General features: G+C 41.3%; 1 protein-coding gene across 2 annotated transcripts in view; it reads right to left on the reverse strand.

The window, feature by feature from the left end:
• Positions 1-8,773: 8,773 nt before the first annotated feature.
• grin3bb (glutamate receptor, ionotropic, N-methyl-D-aspartate 3Bb) overlaps positions 8,774-18,385 on the reverse strand; it is a 58,049-nt gene continuing 48,437 nt past the window's right edge. The window contains exons 5-10 of one of the 2 annotated variants that reach the window (XM_063466935.1): positions 17,675-17,790; positions 15,430-15,581; positions 14,605-14,769; positions 14,441-14,508; positions 12,577-13,431; positions 8,774-9,435 (exon numbers count right to left, since the gene is read on the reverse strand). In XM_063466935.1, coding sequence (XP_063323005.1) covers positions 12,621-13,431; positions 14,441-14,508; positions 14,605-14,769; positions 15,430-15,581; positions 17,675-17,790 — 1,312 coding nt within the window. In that variant the 3' untranslated portion in view covers positions 8,774-9,435; positions 12,577-12,620. Of the gene's footprint in view, positions 9,436-10,612; positions 13,432-14,440; positions 14,509-14,604; positions 14,770-15,429; positions 15,582-17,674; positions 17,791-18,385 lie in introns of those variants that run through there. The other variant, XM_063466934.1, reaches the window with a different exon arrangement.

Genomic DNA, 18,385 nt, shown 5'->3' on the forward strand with positions numbered 1-18,385 from the left:
GTTTTAAGAGTAAGAAATTGAACCACACTTGGTGGTGTTTGTAGTTCAACTTGACCCGGTTTAAATTTCTTTTTTACTATGGATTTAATTTGTTGATATTCTAAAAATATTTTCTTGTTGATCCCATATTGTGTAACTAGTCTGTCAAATGAAATAAATTCTGTTCCTTCTAGTATATGTTCTAAATATTTGATTCCTTTACCACTCCAATCTGAAAAGTTTATCATATTATTGTTTTGTAATATGTCAGGGTTGTTCCAGATAGGTGTACGTTTGCATGGGATTAATGAAGACTCTGTCAACTTCAGAAACTCCCACCATGCTGTCAGAGAGGAGCTAATGTTGACGCTTTTGAAGCATTCATGTCGTTGAATGTTTGAGCTGATAAATGGTAGATCTGAAATCTCTAGATTATTGCAAAGTGCTTGTTCTACATCTAGCCAAGGTTCATCTAAGAGGGTATGTTTTAGCCATCCTGAGATAAATTGGAGCCTGTTGGCTAAGAAGTAGTGCTGAAAGTTAGGTAGTTTTAATTATTATTTAATTTTTTAAGGAGAATGAACAGAGGTATGCACGTGTAGCTGTGACTTCATCAGCTGTGATCTTTTCTTCTTTTATCAAAGTAATAAGCGTGCTGCTTTAAGCAGAAATCCTTTCAGATACGCTGAAGCTGAATTCGCTGCTTCAGCCATATCCAACACGTTCTATCAGATCAGACGGAGCTCCGGCTCCACCTCAGCAGCTTCACTTAACCTCGCTCTCCTTTCTGTTTTTGTTTATTGTTGATGTTAGAGTGACTTTGATTATTGACAATTTTATCAAAGACAAATTTGGATACAGATAATATCACTCTAAACAAAGGCAAATCCTTCTTCTCACATAAAGTCTGGAATAATTATCTTAAATACCTTGTAGTACCTTTGTTACCCTAACAGAGCTGCTATAGGCTCAGACTGTCCTCAATTTAAATGATTGTTGTTTAAAACAATGATTTCTCAAACTGTCCAGTTTGGTTTACTCATTCAAATTGACTGCCTAAAAAAAACAAGAGAACGAGATAGGAAAAGGATTTTCAAGTTTTGTTTGTCCAATACAGGTAACAATGGCACAGTATGTGTTTCTGTCTTATTTTGTGCTCAGCTAAGATAAAATGTAGATGCTAAAAATGACAGTCTCAGAACTGGCTTCTCTCAAAATGTAAAAGAACCCACACACAACTTTAATCACACTCTGGATCTTGTTTTAACATATGGCATAGAAATGGAACATTTAACAGTGTTTCGTGAAAACCCACTTTTGTCTGATCAGTTCCTAATAACTTTTAAATTTACAATAATTGATTACACAGCAGTGGGGAGTAGATTGCATCACAGAAGATGTGTTTCTGAAAGTGCTGTAACTACGTTTAAGAATATAATCCACCCACTGTTACCATCTTCAATGCCCTGTACTAACACAGAGCAGAGCAGCTACCTGAACGCTAGTCCAACAGAGGTCGATTATCTTCTTAATAATTTTACCTCCTCACTACGTATGACTGGATACTGTAGCTCCTGTAAAAAATAGCACCTCAAATCAGATGTACTGGTATAATTCTCAAACACGTTTATATTTTCAGATAATTAGTTATTAAAAGCGAGACATTTTAAGAAATGAATGATAAAAAAAAAGAAGCAGCTGTGCAGCGTAAAGACACAGAATAAATCCAGCTTTCTGTCTTTTTTTTCATTCTAGCTGAAGTACAAAAGGACAATAGAAGTACAATAGGACAAACTGCGTTCCTTTTCGGCTCAATACGAAACACATAATATTTTCTCTGAATATGGGACGATTTCGTTTTTTACGGGACGGTTGGCAACTTACTAACTAACCTTATGAATAAAATAAAGTTCACTATCAGTAACATCAAAGCACCCACTCAGCTGTATAGAAACTCCGTCATGCTAGCTAACACGCAGTACAAGGTATTGTAACTGACTGTAAAAGGTTAGCACAACGAAAATAAACTACACCTAAACTTGGTTTATATTTGACCCAGATAGACTGCAGGTCATAACTTCTTACCTGAAGATCAGTTCACCTGACACTCGGCGGCCGTCTCGGGTCTCTCCTCCTCCTGCCTCCCCTTTCCCTCATCAAGCTGCTGGCCTCTGTGGAAGCTCCGCCATAGCCACCACCAAACAACTGAGTTATTTTTACACATCGGCCATGATCTGGCCAATCCACCACCTTTCATTGTTTATACCGTTACAAAAGAAAAACAAAAAAACAGAATCACCATCGGCCCACTGGGCAAATGCCCGGTATGCCTGATGGCCAGTCCAGCTATGGCTCTGCACACCTATTTACCTTACAATATAAATCCCCTTGAAGCAACTATTGTTGTGATTTGGCACTATATAAATAAAATGAAATGGAATTGAACTGATTTGGTCAGGGTTTTTGTTGCCTCTTTGCTTGTCTTGCAGGAGTTCTCTTGGCCTGTCAGTCAAAGCTGAGGGCACACACGTAACTCATGGGTGACATGCTGGAGGCAGTTCAGGTTTGGGACTCACCCCATACCCCAATGGAGGACGGTAAGGAGGATGTACTGCTGCGGGAGCTTTCAAAGCTACCAATTGTGGAGCTCTGGAGGATCCAGTGGGGTCTCAGTCAGTCAGACCTGCTGCAGGACTTCCCCCCCATCCCTCCACGCTGGCTGCGGTCTGCTGACGCCTGCAGCACCGCCAAAACCATGATGAGGTGTTACCAGGAGGACAGAGCACCAGCGGTGTTGGCCGCAGTCCAGTCTCTAATCGGCGGAAATCATCAGGTTCGCCCTGTATGCTTCACCATGATCCCCCTGAGACCTGAATCAGATCTAAAACCTGTCCAGGGCTTTGTGAAGACTCAGCGGCGGAAGCTTATCAGCAGGATCCAGAGACCCGGCCCTATCCGTGAAGCCCTGCAATGCTACAGGATCCTCAACGCCTCAGAAAGGGAGGCCATCGCCATCTACGGAGCTTGCAAGGACAGGAACCGGGTTCTAGTAGACCTGGTCCTCAGGAAAGGGGAGGAAGCTCAGAAAGTGTTCTACCACGCCCTTGGTCAATCAGAACCCTTTTTACTGCAGGAGCTGAAAGAGGATCACATCAGGGGCAAGGTTTGTTTTTGTCACCTGACAGTTTCAGCAAGGCTCAGAGGGAATGTCAGGTCTGAAGACCACTAGTTCACCTTGATCCATGATGTCACCAGCTGTCCTATTTTTGTTTCCCAGAATGCCTCAGACTCAGTTGTCATCATGGAGATGTTGGAGTTTCTGGTCTCAGATGAGCTCAAGTGTTTCCAGTGGTTGGTCAACAAATGCATGACTGCAGAAAGTCACTCTCCTATTGGTGGAGAGCAGTTGGAACACGCAGACAGACGGACGACGTGGAGACTTCTAGAAAAACTCTTTGGATCCAATCAGGCAGAACGTGTCGCCATGGAGATCCTGATGAAGATTGTGCCAACGCTGTGTATGTATGCAAAGTCTGTGCTGAGCTACACTTGACTCGATATTTATCAGGAAGGATGTAATCATGTGATGTGATGATGTCATCTTTCTGCAGGTCTCTGTTTTCAAGCAGAAGCAGTGACATCACTGACCTACTCTGACATCAGGTTGGAGACAAATACACCACAGGTAAGTTGTGTCACTGTGATGTCACTGATGTGCTAATTGTTGATTTTATGATCAGTCCAGTTTTTTAATCAACCTTTTTTTTTGGTCTGTGCAGGTTGAGATTACACCTGAGGTCAGCGAGGATGGGAGCATATTCAGGTAACACAGGGTTGTTGGCTGATGTGGTTTAATGGAGGGTTAGGGCAGATCTGGTGCCATGCTGCTGTTGACCCCGCTCTTGATGTTGTGACCTCGAGTTATGTTTGTGGTGTTTGATGTGTTTTTATTTGTAAGTTCTTGTGAGTCAGACCCAACACATACTGACGTTATCACCAAATCATACGAGTTTATCAATACCACCTTACCCTACAGTGGAAGTATTCACAGTGCGTCACTTGTTCCACACTGTCATGTTGTCTTGTCATGTTACAGCCTTATTCTAAAATGGATTAAATTCATTTTTTCACCTCAAAATATTTCTCAGCAGCAGAAACAGGGAAACTAGCGACGGTTAAGGGAAAGATTAATGCAGCAATGTACAGAGACATCTTTGATGATAACCTGCTCCAGAGGGCTCTGGACCTTGGACTGGGGCGACGGTTCCAACAGGACAGTGACTCTAAGCACACAGCCAAGATAACAAAGGAGTGGCTTGGGACCACTCTGAAGTGACCCAGCAAGAGCCAAGACTTGAACCTGACTGAACATCTCTGGAGAGATCTGAAAATCGCCGAGTACCAACGGTCCCCATCAAACCTGTTGGAGCTTTTCACTTTGTCATTTTGAAGTATTCCCCAAGATTATTGGACAGATACGCTACGTCCAGATGAACAGATTGATTCTGTTCATCTGGACGTAGCGTTTTCAGTGGGAGAAATGTTTCACCACTTCTTTTTCTTCTTCTTCAAACTGAAAAAGTCACTTGGATGACTGACAATATGTTTCTCCCACTGAAAACGCTATGTCCAAATGAACAGAATCAACCTTTTGAGATTTATTTACCTGGATGATTGAGCATGCATCAAGACATTATGGGGTATTCTCTGTAGAATTTTGAGGTGAAATGAATTTAATGCATTTTGGAATTACATTAAATTAAATTCAGTTTCACTTGTATACCACCAAATCGCAACAACAGTTACCTCGAGGCGCTTTATTTTGTAAGGTAAAGGCCCTACAATAACACAGAGAAACCCCAACAACTATATGATCCCCTATGAGCAAGCACTTGGCGACAGTGGGAAGGAAAAACTCCCTTTTAACAGGAAGAAACCTCCAGCAGAACCAGGTTCAGGGAGGGGCCATCTGCTGCGACCGGTTGGGGGTGAGGGGAGGAATACAGTACAAAACACACAGTGTGGAAGAGAGCCAGTCTTGTTGATGATCTCAATGAGTCTAGTCTCTGTCTAGTCTTCTAGTTTGCATCACATCCCTATAGGAGCATTCAGGTGAGCCATTTTATACTATGGTTTGTTCTTTCTACCTCGTTGCCTCGTTCTTTTGAGTCGGCTACAACATGCAGGGGACGAGCGATTGCAAGAAGAGCAGGCTGGTTTTCGGAGTGGCTGGTCATGTGTCGAGCAAATCTTCATCCTCCGCATGATTGTTGAACAAACATTGAAATATCAAAGGAAGATTTCTATCAATTTTATCGATTTCAAGAAGGCTTTTGACAGCGTCCACCGGCCGACTATGGGCTATCCTACATCACTATGGAGTCCCCCAGCAGTTTGCAGATGCCCTTCGTGGTCTCTAGTCCAACTCCCACTGCTGCGTCCGGATGGTTGACGGCTGCACGTGTCGCTGGGAGCTCCAGCACCCCCCGCGACCCTGAAAAGGATAAGATGAATGGATGGATCAATACTGGCGTCCTTCCTACTGGGACCGGATAACGAACAAAGAGGAGCAGTCACCCGTCCCTTAGCCTGATGTTGTTGCCGAAAGACGCTTCCACTTTGAGGGCCATATTCTACGTCTATCCCCTTATTTGGAGATAAAGTATCTGAATTTCAGGAGCGGGACGATGCCTCCCAACAGGCTCCTTCCGGTTCTTATCTATATATGATCCCCCAGTTCTACAAGCTCTTTGTTCTCACCCTCCCTCTCCTTTTCAATTGTTTCACTTCTTCACTTCTATGTAGTACATAGGGATCTGCCAGGCCCGGGAGCCGCTGCAGGTTCCCTTCGAGGCCTTCCCCAAACCGCAGCTCAATTCATGTTTAAGCCATTCACCTCTATCTACTAAAATTCTGTCAAACCTAAAATGAGGACATGGGCTTTAAAGCCTCCCAACAAATAATGACTGTGGTTTCATCCTTCTTTAGTTCTTTATGTATTAAGTATTTATCTATGCACCTTTCTACAAATTTTCTACAAATGCCGTCACTGGGGCCATATATATTTATAAAATGTATTTTTTGTTATAGGATATCAACTTGAACCATAATGTACCTTCCCTATGGATCTTTGATGAACTTTGGAGTTTGAAATAGTGACCTGGCCATCTTGTAGTCAGTATTTTTATGTCTAATGTGGTCGAATGTGTTTCTTGTATGAAGACAATCTTAGATTTATTTAGACTCACTAATGATTAAATGCAAAGTGGCAAAGGGCTGTATAATACAATTTAAGGCTGTAACATCACATCATGTGGAACAAGTGAAGCGGTGTGAACACTGTCTAGATGCTCTGAATATCACCTCACAGTTAAGAGCTAACAAATCAACAGTGATGTCTCCATGGTTCCATGTTGCCAGGTTGCGCTGCCAGCAGCCCGGTGTGTTCAGGTGCAGTCTGACAGGCCTGGTGTTGGAGGGATTTGGTGACGTGGTGTATGAGATGGTTCCCTGGGATGTGGACTTCCTGTCCTCTAAAGGGCTGCAGGTGGCAGGAGCTCTGTTCAGGTTCCACCTGCTGACTGGGAGCTTCCAGCGACTCCACCTGCCACATTGCCAGCTGCTCTCAGGTCACTAACTGTTTCTTTGACACGTTTACTGCCAGTTATATGTCACAGTCCCACCATGAGGTCAAACTTCACATTCACATCCACGTTTACTGGCCTTGCAGCAGATAATTAATGAGCGTACTCATGACTGCAAACAGAAACTGCAGAAGAAATCATCCTCGCCTGATGTTTTGGAGGAAAGAAAAATACTTTCTGATCTTGTTTAATCCTCTGAGTCCGAGACTTTGGAGAGAAGTTTAGATTTACATTTTGTGTTTGGCTCATTCCAGGGTTACCATGTCAGACACGTCTGAATTGCCATCGCTGGCTGACGTTTGTTGATGGTCTCTGGATGAATGTTTTCCTATCTTGCAGATGGTGGTCAGCACTTCCTATCTGTAGCTCATGTCACTGGGGACTGTGTGGACTTTATCACTCCAGGTCAGGTGACTGATAGTCATGTGACAGTTGATATCTCGGGCTTCTCGTGCTTTGGTCTGGTGACACCAGCGCCCAGTGACCAGATTGCTGGCTTGGTGTTGATCTTCTCTCAACCCACTAATTCCACACTGTTCGTCCTGCTGCTGCCCAGGAATGTCTGCCTCACTCAGGTAAGCAGGCCCTGCCTGAAGGGTCCTTACAATATCCATGAAAAGTGCAGTGAAAGGTTTGAAATCTTTGAAATATAATATAATATATTTGAAATGATATCCTCTGACACCTGTAACAAATACCTGAATCAGTCTTTGTGGCTCTGACTGATCACCTAATGTGCAGGTGAGAAAGGAGTGGAAGCGGCGGATTGGGGCTGAGTACGTCGAAGCTATTCCTGACTGCGAACTGATCCCAAATCACACATACAAACTGATTGGAGAGCCCGTCACAGTCATCCAGCCAGAGGTATGTCACTTAGACGCTGCACCTGCTCTCACCTGTGAACACCTGATGCTTTGCTTTCTCTTTGTTTACCATTGCCATGGTGAATCCTCGAATTGGAACTCCATCAGCTGTTCAGAAACAGGAAGCTGAGTTTGTTGACGCTGCTTCCCGATCAGAGCCTTGATCTTAATTTTTACAAACACACACTCTCATGAAGCTCATTTGTTGTTTTTATAATTTCAGACATCAAAGTTCGTGAACTTCAGAGACTACAACAACTTCCTGCCGTCATTCCAGGTGCAGCTGAAGGCTGGAGCCACACAAGTGAGGCTGCAGCTCAGGAGTCATGTGGCTAGATCCCGTCTGATTGGCTGGCTCTTTGGCAACAAAGAGTGTGAGGTCTGGGCCCGAGACATCCAGCTGAAAGGTAATTCACACTACATGTGACCTTCTTTTACCTGTGTCTGTAGTTGATTCACAGTCAAACTGAAAACACATCATGGTTCTTGAAAATGTGAGACTTTATCATGGAGGCTCGTTAACCTGCAGCTTCTCTTTGTTTGTTTCAACCAGACATCTCCATTGAACGTTTGCCTGTCCTGACCAGTGTTTTTTTCACGGCTCCCAGTTTGTGTTCATGCGTCTGAATCCTGTCCTTTAATTGGCTGGTGTCCAGCAGTTTCAGACTGCTGCCCCCAGACATGCTTTTTGTCCTTTAGAGGCTTTAATCAAACCAAACTTACTCTTTCATCAGCTAATCAGAAATCCAGCTGTTCCACCTGAGAAATGTTTATGAGGTAACAGTGATAATATAAAATTTATTAATGAGTCCTTTAATTAATAACTGTAGTTTCAAACATTTCTTTTTTTTGCCTGTCCCGTTTGGCTCTTTTGCCATCAGAATTATTGTCTAAAGGCGAAGAAAGATGCCCAACGGATTTACTTTACCAAATGGACCATCCCAGCCTTGCCGTAATGGTCTATTTGATTCACCTTTTATTGTTTATTTTATTTTCACTTGCTGAATACGGGACAGACTTGACTGGGGGAAAGAAAGGGGAGAAAGAAAGAGGGAAAGAAAAAAGTTTCAGACATTTCTGATGAATTAATCTGAATAATCTGTTTAATCCAGAGTGACCCCAGATCTTCGAGTGTGTTCACACAGACAGATCTTACTACAGTATGAACGTCAGAATCAGAATCCTTTATTAATCCCCGAGGAAATTAAATAATACAATATATTACAAAATTACAGAATATAAAAAGTAGCTTTAATATATACAAATAGCTCAATTATAAATATCCAGAATCTTACAAAGGTTAAAAATATATGATTGACATTTTACCCTAAACTGTAAAACTTTATTTATATGTTATTTGTTATTTTACTGTAGGGGATGTGCAAAATGGTGTAACTACTGCAGTGTGTACTGTGCATTAGTTGGATGTGATATCCACAGGGAGGAATGATTTCCTGTGTCATTCAGTGGTGCATTATGAGTCTCTAACTAAGCGTGCTCCTGTGACTGGCCAATACGTCATGGAGTGGGTGGGAGGTATTGTCCAGCACTGTCTTTATCTTGGCCTCTTTGACACCATCTTAAGGGAGTACAGCTCCATCACCACAACATTACCGGTCTTGCAGATCAGTTTATGTGTGTGGATCCGGTCTGACCTGTGTTCCGGTCTCTCCCATCTCAGTGAAGGTGCTGGACTTGCAGGAGGAAGATGCGACCCTGCAGCTGCTGCAGATGCTCAACCGTCTCGGTTCAGAGGATCTGAAAACCTTCCAGCGCTTCCTGAGTCTCCAGGCTGATCCGATCTCCGTCAGCCGACTGGAGGCCGCAGACAGAACCAGAACTGTTGACCTCATGGTCCAGAAGTACCACGCTGAGGGGGCCAAGGAGGTAACTGAGGAGATCCTGAGGAAGATGAGCTACAACCAGCTGGCAGCTGCTCTCAACAAGAGCTGATCAATCAGAAAACAGATGTTAAAAAAAAAAATTAACACGATTAAATGTTTATAATTCTCTGTGTGAACAAGGTTCAGTGGTTTATTTTTACAAACACCTGTTTCAATATTTGAGATGAAATTATCTAAAAGTTTTTTTTAAATAAAAAGAGAGAAACTCTTAAAGTGACAACAACCACATTTCTGTTTGAATTTCCAAAAATGTCACAAGATCAAGAACAGGAACACTGATTGCATTACAACTCCCCAAAACTAACAGGTCCGCGAACACCTCATCAGGAAACAAGGTGTAAAATCTCACCTATAGATGTCAGCAGATTGTGTTTCTTTTCTGATCACATTAAGTAACTATGACAGTATTGCAAATAACTTGTTTATGCACATTTTCATGTGTTAGAGCCCCAACTTCATTTCAGGAGATGAGACTTGAGGTGAGGAAAAAAAGGATTAGGTTTTAATAAGATCGTGGTGGCATTGTCCCTTTCATGTTTTTGTTTCTATTTTCTTTAATGATAAAACATAGATTTGATCCTTGATATCTTGAGTTTGAAATGCAGATAGGAATTAAAATGCCCGTCCACAGCATGCCAATGCCTACCATTTCTGTTCTCCTCCACCTCTGGTATGGGGCCAGTCTATAATCGCTGTGCTGATTAGGCAGAACAGCAATCACTGTATTCAAGATGGTTGGGCAACATGGCAGCTGTTATCTATTTTTAATACATTAATGATAAGTTCATGAGGGTTCCTCAATTGTTGGAAGATGTAGCTACCTACAAATCAATGTATATTTATGATTACAGTATTTTCTTCAATTAAATAAAGAAAAAAATGACTGAGTATACCCTTCATCACATCTGCAGATGACATTTTGTGTTACTTTAGTGTAAATGCTAGAAAACAAAGGAAAGTGTTAGCATAGGTGCATACTTTCTACATGCATGCTCTTGTGGCTAAGACGTCTTATACCGGTTTAAGCCAAAGTGTATGACAGCTTTATGTCGTTGCAATACCTTTTACAGCAGTAAGAGGTATTGTTATTGTTATGACTGATGGATGCTTAGTGTACACTCAGTAAAGCTGTGTTATAACAAATCACTGATCGATCATTCTACACCTAGCTTGTTAGCTGTGAATAAAACAGAGTTTAACAAATTTTAGACTGACACTGAGGTTTAACCTTTTAATAACTCCAGCCGATTCCTCAGTTAAATCAGATCAACCAGTAAAATACAACGTCACAGACTTCATTATAAAGTCGATTTTATTAATTATCATAAAAACACTTAAGAAGAATAACAGGATGATTAATGGATTTAACTCAGTAAAATATCTGAAAGTTAAAACTCAGGCTCATCTCTCAGATTTAAGTTTAACTGATGAAAAACAAACTGAATGAATGAATAAAATAGGAATCAATTTTTTTCTTTCTTTTTTATGAGAAACCTGTAAATGTACCAAACAGAGTGAAAACATCCTCAACTTTTCAGACCATTTGAAGGTTTAACAACAGATTTCATGTTTTCTGGAGAATCTGAACATTTCTTCATCTTTAGTTTGGAAAGTGACGCAGTTCAGTGTTTCTAAGAAACATGTTTGAAGAAAGATAAATATTTGTTTAATGTAGATGCTGAAGGACATATCCTGGTCAAAAACGACTCCGCGATTACTCACAGTGTTACTGGAGGCCAAGGTAATGCCATCCAGAGTAGGTATCTGATTAGATACCATATTTCTAAGATTTTCAGGGCTGAGTACAATAACCTCAGTTTTTAGAAGTTTAGAAGCAGAAAAATAGAGGCCATCCAGGTCTTCATGTCTTTAAGACATTCCTGCAGTTTAACTTATTGGTGTGTGGTTATTGGTGGGGTTAAAGTCACATTCGGGGATGGGTTCAGGCTCTGTGGTAACATTTAAGGTTTCATGTCTGTAGTGAAGTGACTCTAATAAAAACCTTCGGCATACTGCTTACACTAACCATGTTCATGTGACATGAAGAGGAGTTGCGTCTGTGTGAAGAACAAACTATGTTATTGCATGAACACCACCGTTTCTGCTCCCAACAGGAAACAGCTCTATTGTTCATGTTGTGTCTGGTGGTATGTGTACTTCTTGTAATTTATTTTTAAAGAGTGGACATGCTTTTTGCGCACTGCCAGAGTTTTAGAAAGTTCCAGAAATGCTCTTCAGTCTCTGTCACGGCGGCCGTTTTAACCAGTCAGAGGTGGAAACTGAACATCAGACTCTGATTTTATATAAAAATAAAGAATAAAATCTTTAGACTCACTGCAGCTATTTTAATTATATACAAACTTATTTGTTTTGTTACTAAATATGTAAAAATATGCAAAAATAAGTCTCTGGATTCTTTAGGAATATGCACTTCTATAATACAACTGCTACATTATTCTGTATTTGGCTCAAACTAAGAACTCATTAAATTCGGTGTGCCTCAGGCTCACGTCCTGGTCTTCTTCTCTTCCTCAGTTTACATAATTTATCTGACAGACTTTAGACTTCACAAGCTGTACTTGTGACTGAAAAACATTAAAAGATTTTTTTTTTTTATTGAGCACTTAATTGACAAAAAAACATCACTCTTAAAGTGATAAATATATCATATTAAAATATTTTAAATAGATTGTCTTTGACGTTTAGGAGTAAAAAACCCTGAAAAACAAACTGTACTCACAGTAATACTAATTCAATACTAATTACTAATATTAGTAATATTACAAAATAATAAATTTAGTGTATAAATAACTGATTACTCAAACTTTGAAATGTGTGAAATAATAAAGGTTCGGGTTTGGGGCATGTTACCTGATCTTCCGACTTTCATTTTAAGATTTATGGATTTAAATTAGCATATTTTCTCAACAGTAATTTTTTATTTTATAAAGTCATTGAAACAATTTCATTTTTTCTTTAATGTTTTCACAGGATTTCTAATTTTAGCTGGAAATATAAAGTGTTTGTACTCTAAGGGGTTCAATAATTTCATCCAGCCTAAAAATATTGATTAGGTAACCAATCATCTGATTAGCTTCACGGCTCTTTGATGTTTTCATGTCCAATCAACTTATTTGAGAACTTGAGAAAGTTAAACAAAATAAAAGGAACAAATTTTTTCCTCACTCTTGATTAGAATGGCCGCCGTGTCGTGACCTTTCCAGAGAACATCACCTCCTCTGACTGGCCAGGCTGCTATGGAGGGGCCGGACTTTAGATAGGACTTTGTGAGGTGGGTCGGTCATGGTCGTTACGCATTTCATGTTGGAAGGAAGAGTTGTTACTGGGGTAATGGTGGGTATGGGAATGGGCGTGGCTCCTGTCGTTGTTGGGGTCGCCATAATGGTTGTCGTGGTAACGGATGATGGGGTGCTTGTCACTGTGACAGTGGGTTTGGTTAGAGTCGTCTGAATCTCAGCTCTCCTTGCCAGAGCTGTCCGTAACTTCTCCCTCATCTGTTCGATCTCTTCCTCCAGCTCCTCCAGCTCGCCAGGCCGGGGCGGAGCGACAGCAGCACGGGGTGGGGCATCTGAGGCAGGCGGGGCTATGGTAACGGGGGCAGGGGTGGAAGTAGCAGGCGGAGAAAGCGCCGCGGCTGTGGGGGGTGGAACTGAAGCATTGAGTCTTGCAGAGGAGGATGAGGAGGGGAGCGTGAGGAGTCGGTTGGTGAACGAAGCCGCCGGTCCTCCATTCTCACACAGCCTGCTGTTTGGCCCCGCCTTCGGCTTGGCTGGACCCTCCCTCTCAGCCATGGCGCTGCCCCCCTTGGCTTCAGAGACTGCGAGACGAGCAAGCAGACGGCGGGTGTTGAGCGTCTCCAGGTTGAAGTGGACTCTTTTGAAGTCTTTGGCATCTTTGGCAGCAGCGGCGGCAGCTGCTGCAGCAGCGTCCTTGCTCGTCTCGTTGTTCCATTTGGCTGAAGCTCCCGGAGCTGGAGGGGCCGGAGGGGCCGGAGGGGGCTGAGACTTCTGCAGGTTACAGCTGAACACAGACAAAGACCTTAGGCTCAGAATAATGCACATAAGTAAGTGAGAAATATGTGGATAAGAAATCTCTAAACTCCAAAGGAGGAGCATGAAGAACTGAAAAAAACATTATAAGGTCATGTGTTTTGTGGGGATTATATCATTTTATATCATGTTGATTCTTTTATATCTTTTTATTTAGCTTTGAGCAGTGCCATTTGATTAAACATTTATTCAATTTATTAAACATACAGTTTCAGTCATGTTATTACACACATTGCATCTGTGCTCATGATAGAGTTAGGCATACACTCTGATGAAGGTTAAAAGCGTCGTTCAGCGTTATGTCTGAACTGATATATTGATGAAATGACTTGAATGCTGTGAAGGAATGCATAACATGCTTGCACACACACAGACATTAAGTACAATTTCTAGGGTAAAGGTGAAATACATCTTGCTTTGTCTCTGCTTAGCAACGAGTGATGCAGAAGGTGTTAAAGATAAGCTTGCCATGAATAAGTCTACAGGAAATATCTGGAGAGTGAGACAACCATATAGGGCAAAACGCTGTTGAACACGGAAACTTGTTTAAATTGTCATTAATTATAACCTATGCATGTGATGTTTTGTCTAACGCGAGAAGGGGCGTTAACCCTGACATAATAAAATCATGCTGAAAGTATGTTTTGACGAGAGATCTGTGTTGACAATATTGAGCTGTATCTTTCCACACGTGTTTAATAAAATCATTGTTTTGACGCACTTGGACCAGTAGTCGTTTGTCTCACACATCAATCACGAATCGGGACAGTTTCTAATTTAAAACCAAGATTTTTTCAACAGTGTTTTTGCTCATGAAAGTTTATATTTATTGTATTTCTCATTCATGGATTACAAAATCAGCTTCATAACTGAAAGAATAACTGGAGATTGAAGCCTGAGGTTGTGCTGTTCTCTGTTGACATCCTGCAACTCCCATCAGAGTTAACCTAAACACTCTGAGCTCAGATGGTGAGACTGACCTCTTCTCTCTCTCAGCTCGCTGCCTCTTCACGTCCTCGTACGTCATGTTCAGAGCTCGGTGGATTTTCTGCACACAGAGCGTTTAGTTTTCTCATTTAGTTTTTCACAAACATGAATGAATTATATAAAAGCACTCGGCTGAGGTCATCCTTCTCTGACTTACCTGTGAGGTGTGCAGCCAGTACTTTAGGTTCTGACGGCGGCGGATGTGTGGCAGAACGAGTCGGTAAAAACCATGTTCGCCTGCCAGAGTCAGCAAAGCGCCGCTCACGCCGACGCACAGCAACACGAAGAGTCCGGAAAAGTGGCTGATGCCCATCTGAAGAGTCTAAAAGAGAAGGGAGTGGCGATTACTTATTTACCACATTTCATTAGTTGCAAATGGAACATGCTTAACACAGAAGAAAACATAAAAACCTGTGCATGTTTAAAATTGTAAAGGCATCGAAAAGAGCAAAATATAAAACTAAAATAAACCAAAACAAAAAACACCTGATGAGTGCAGGCCTGTGCAAACAAAGAGATTTTGAGTCTGTTTTTAAATGGACGCACAGATGTAACTGATCTAAGGTCAGCAGGCAGCTTGTTTTAAAAGAGCAGGAAGATGTATTTGCCCTGTCCTCTGTGCCTGCAGTGTGTCTGCAGCTGGTTTCTTGCTGTGTTGCTAACTGGTTTCCTGTTGCTTTGTTTTGTTGCCAACTGCAGTTTGTGTTATGTTTTTTAATCTGCCTTTATGAGGTTTGATGGCTGTGTCTCAGAATGACCAGTAGGGGACAGCATCTGCCCACCTGAGCACAGTCAGAAAGTATATCCACTCCAGATCTGAAGTGTCCAGACGCCTCCTCATGTTGTTCTGTTGGCTTTGAGAAGGTTGAAATAAAATACATTTCATGAAAGCATCTCAGGTTTGATCTCTGAGCAGCTCTACACCAGCAACAGGAAGGAACAGGTGGCCACGGCCACACAGGTGTGCTGCTGTCACACTGACCTCAGTAACGGCGAACACGCGGTTCCCACACGGAACTACTTTGTACCACTTGTCGTGCAGCAGGTCCATGTAACCATCGGATTTGTATCTGCTGATGAACTCGGAGACATTGGATGTCAGAGGAGAATTCTGAGGGAGGCCGATACCGTAACCTGGAAACAAATAAACAGTAAACAATAAAAACAACAAATGGCAGTACATAATTTGTTTCTCTATCTGTCCAGGAACTGCAGAGAGAAATCAGACATTTGAGCAGACAGATGTTATTGAGCATAAAAGAAAAAAACAAAACAAAAACACAACACACAAACAACAAACAAAGAAACTGTCAACAACAATCAATAACAGGCGATCAGGCTCATATTACAGAAAGCTGAACCTCAGAGGTTCTGAGAGGAAGAAAAAACATCAGAAAGGTGAACAATACAAACAGCAACATCAGGCATTGTTCATGTCTGTTTGTGTGGAGGGAGCAGACGGATGTCTGAGCCAAGAACAGGAAGTCGAATAATTCAGGAGAGAAAACCACGGACCTGTTAATTAAGAGGTCTAAGCAGTAATTATTCTGGAGGATGACGCGAAGTCTAATTAAACTAAAAGAAAATCTTAATTATGGTTCATCTGAAGGTCAGAGCAGGAAACTTTTACTGCTCATATTCAAATTTAAACTTTATTAATGTTTCAATCCAATGTTTGACCTCATAGAGACGAGTCACTGTGCTGATCTACATCATTTCCTGTCAGCTTTGGTTTGTAGGCCTGCCTCTACATGGTTCATGATGTATAACATCAACAATCCACCATTGGTCTTCTTCTCCATCTAAATCTGAGAACTGATCTTCTGCCCCTACACTGTGATGGCATCAGCCACATATGGGTAAAACAATTCCATTCGTTCACTTTATTTATTTGGTTTGCAGCTACTTCACTAATATAATTCATTAATCATTTTACCTAAAGTTAACACTGATATTACAAAGCATGCACATAATAGCATTGTGTGGTTTTTCTAAAAATGTTTTCTGTTATATTAATTATGTTTTTCTTTCTTTGAGTTACCTGGTGTGGGGCAGTAGCTGTTTCCTGTCTGGGCAAAAGGCGTGGCTGAGGACTTTGAAAACAAAATGCCTGCTCAGCAGGACCAACAATGTTCTTAACAGAAACAGGGATGTTTTAGGCTTACTTATGTTATTCTGTGCTTAGTTAGTATTAGTGTTTGTTTTTGTTTCCCTCCTGTTGTGTGTAAATGGTTTGGCCAAACCACTATAAAAGCTACCCTCTTGTGTCTTGTAATGAGGTCAGTTTGTGAGTTAAGTTGTGTCCACTTTGTTTAAGTTTCTGGAAATTATGTTTTGTAGAGTTATATTTAGTTGAGCTCTTTTATGTGCCCTCTAATTATATATATATATATATATATATATATATATATATATATATATATATATATATATATATATATATATATATATTTATTTATTTATTTTTTTTAAAAACGTTTTTTTGAGGGTTAAAATAAAGAAAACCCATTTTGAATATATTTTTTCCTGTGTCCTCTATGCCTTGGCTACTTGGTCCCTCACATACACCCACCCATCTTCGAAGAGTCTGAGTCCGTGCCTTTTGTCAAATCTGCAGACTCAGTTTGTCCAAACAGTTAAAATAAAGAACAGTGACGCAGGACTGGTGCAGACCTTCAGTAAATGTAAACCTGAAACCATGAAAGTGAGAAACAGATGAAACTAACAGCTGTGGACTCTTTATTTCCATTATTTATTAAAACTGTTTTTATTGTTGACGTCATCAGTGTGTGTTGAGGGATCACGTAAACTTCAGCTTCACCTTTTTTCTGTTAGTCGCCATTTTGACAATAGTGATGCTGTATCAGAGCACCAACAGTGAAGCATTCGTCTTTCTCTACAATGACTCAACAATTTGGCTTCAGACTAAGATCCGTTTTTCTGTTTCTTGTTATCTGAAGGTTCAGGTCACCTGATAAGTTTCATAGTGCTGGCTTGTTTTCTGAACTTCTGAACTATGATGTTACACCCCTCAGTATGTCAAGGTTGTTTGACTGATTCACCAGCTGATCTTTAAATTGTTAAACTATCACACAACTTTGCTCCTCTCCTCTGATTAGTCCAATTAAAAGAAAACACTGACAGGAAGTGACCTAAACAGAAACAGCAAATGTGCACTTTGACCTGACCGAAACACAGACAGAACACCAGCAGTATTGCTTGCTTACCTTCGATGGCAAACGGTTTCCCGACTGTCGCCAGTTTGCAGTCGGCATCGATGGAGACTTCGTAATCCAACAGAGCTTTGTCCATGATGAAGGCATCGAGCTGAGGAGGATCTGTCCTTCAACACAGAGCCACACTGTTACTACGGAAAACTCCAAAACACCGCACAGAGACAATGATGCATGTCATGTCTTCCTGTTTTCTCCTGACGTGTTTCCAGTCCGAGCCTCTACTGTACTGGGATGTTCAGTTTTAATTATGATCAGCCTGTCTTCATCAATCACCTACATACCACAGTATAAGTAATTAAATCGTATCTTGACCCAGCGGTCTTAGCTACTTATAGGCCAATCTTTAACCTTCACTTTCAGTAGCTGTCAAACAGCTTAAAGACCATCTGCAGAGGAATGGCTTGTTTAAAGAGTTTCAGTCAGGTTTCAGAGACCATCACATTACAGAAACAGCTTTAGTGAAGGTTACAAATGATCTTCTTATAGCCTCTGACAGTGGACTCATCTCTGTGCTTGTCCTTCTAGACCTAGGTGCAGCTTTCGATACTGTTGACCATAATGTTCTATTAGAACATTAGAGGAGGTTCCCAAAGTGGGGGACGCCATTGCAGGAGGGGCGCAGTACGAGAAAAAAAAAAAAAAAGAAGGCTTGGACACTGCTAGCATAATGGACAGGTTTTTGATGGGGCTCCCACACAAATG

Source organism: Pelmatolapia mariae, linkage group LG23 (genome assembly GCF_036321145.2).
Source record: "Pelmatolapia mariae isolate MD_Pm_ZW linkage group LG23, Pm_UMD_F_2, whole genome shotgun sequence".
In the NCBI taxonomy this organism is placed as follows: domain Eukaryota; kingdom Metazoa; phylum Chordata; class Actinopteri; order Cichliformes; family Cichlidae; genus Pelmatolapia; species Pelmatolapia mariae.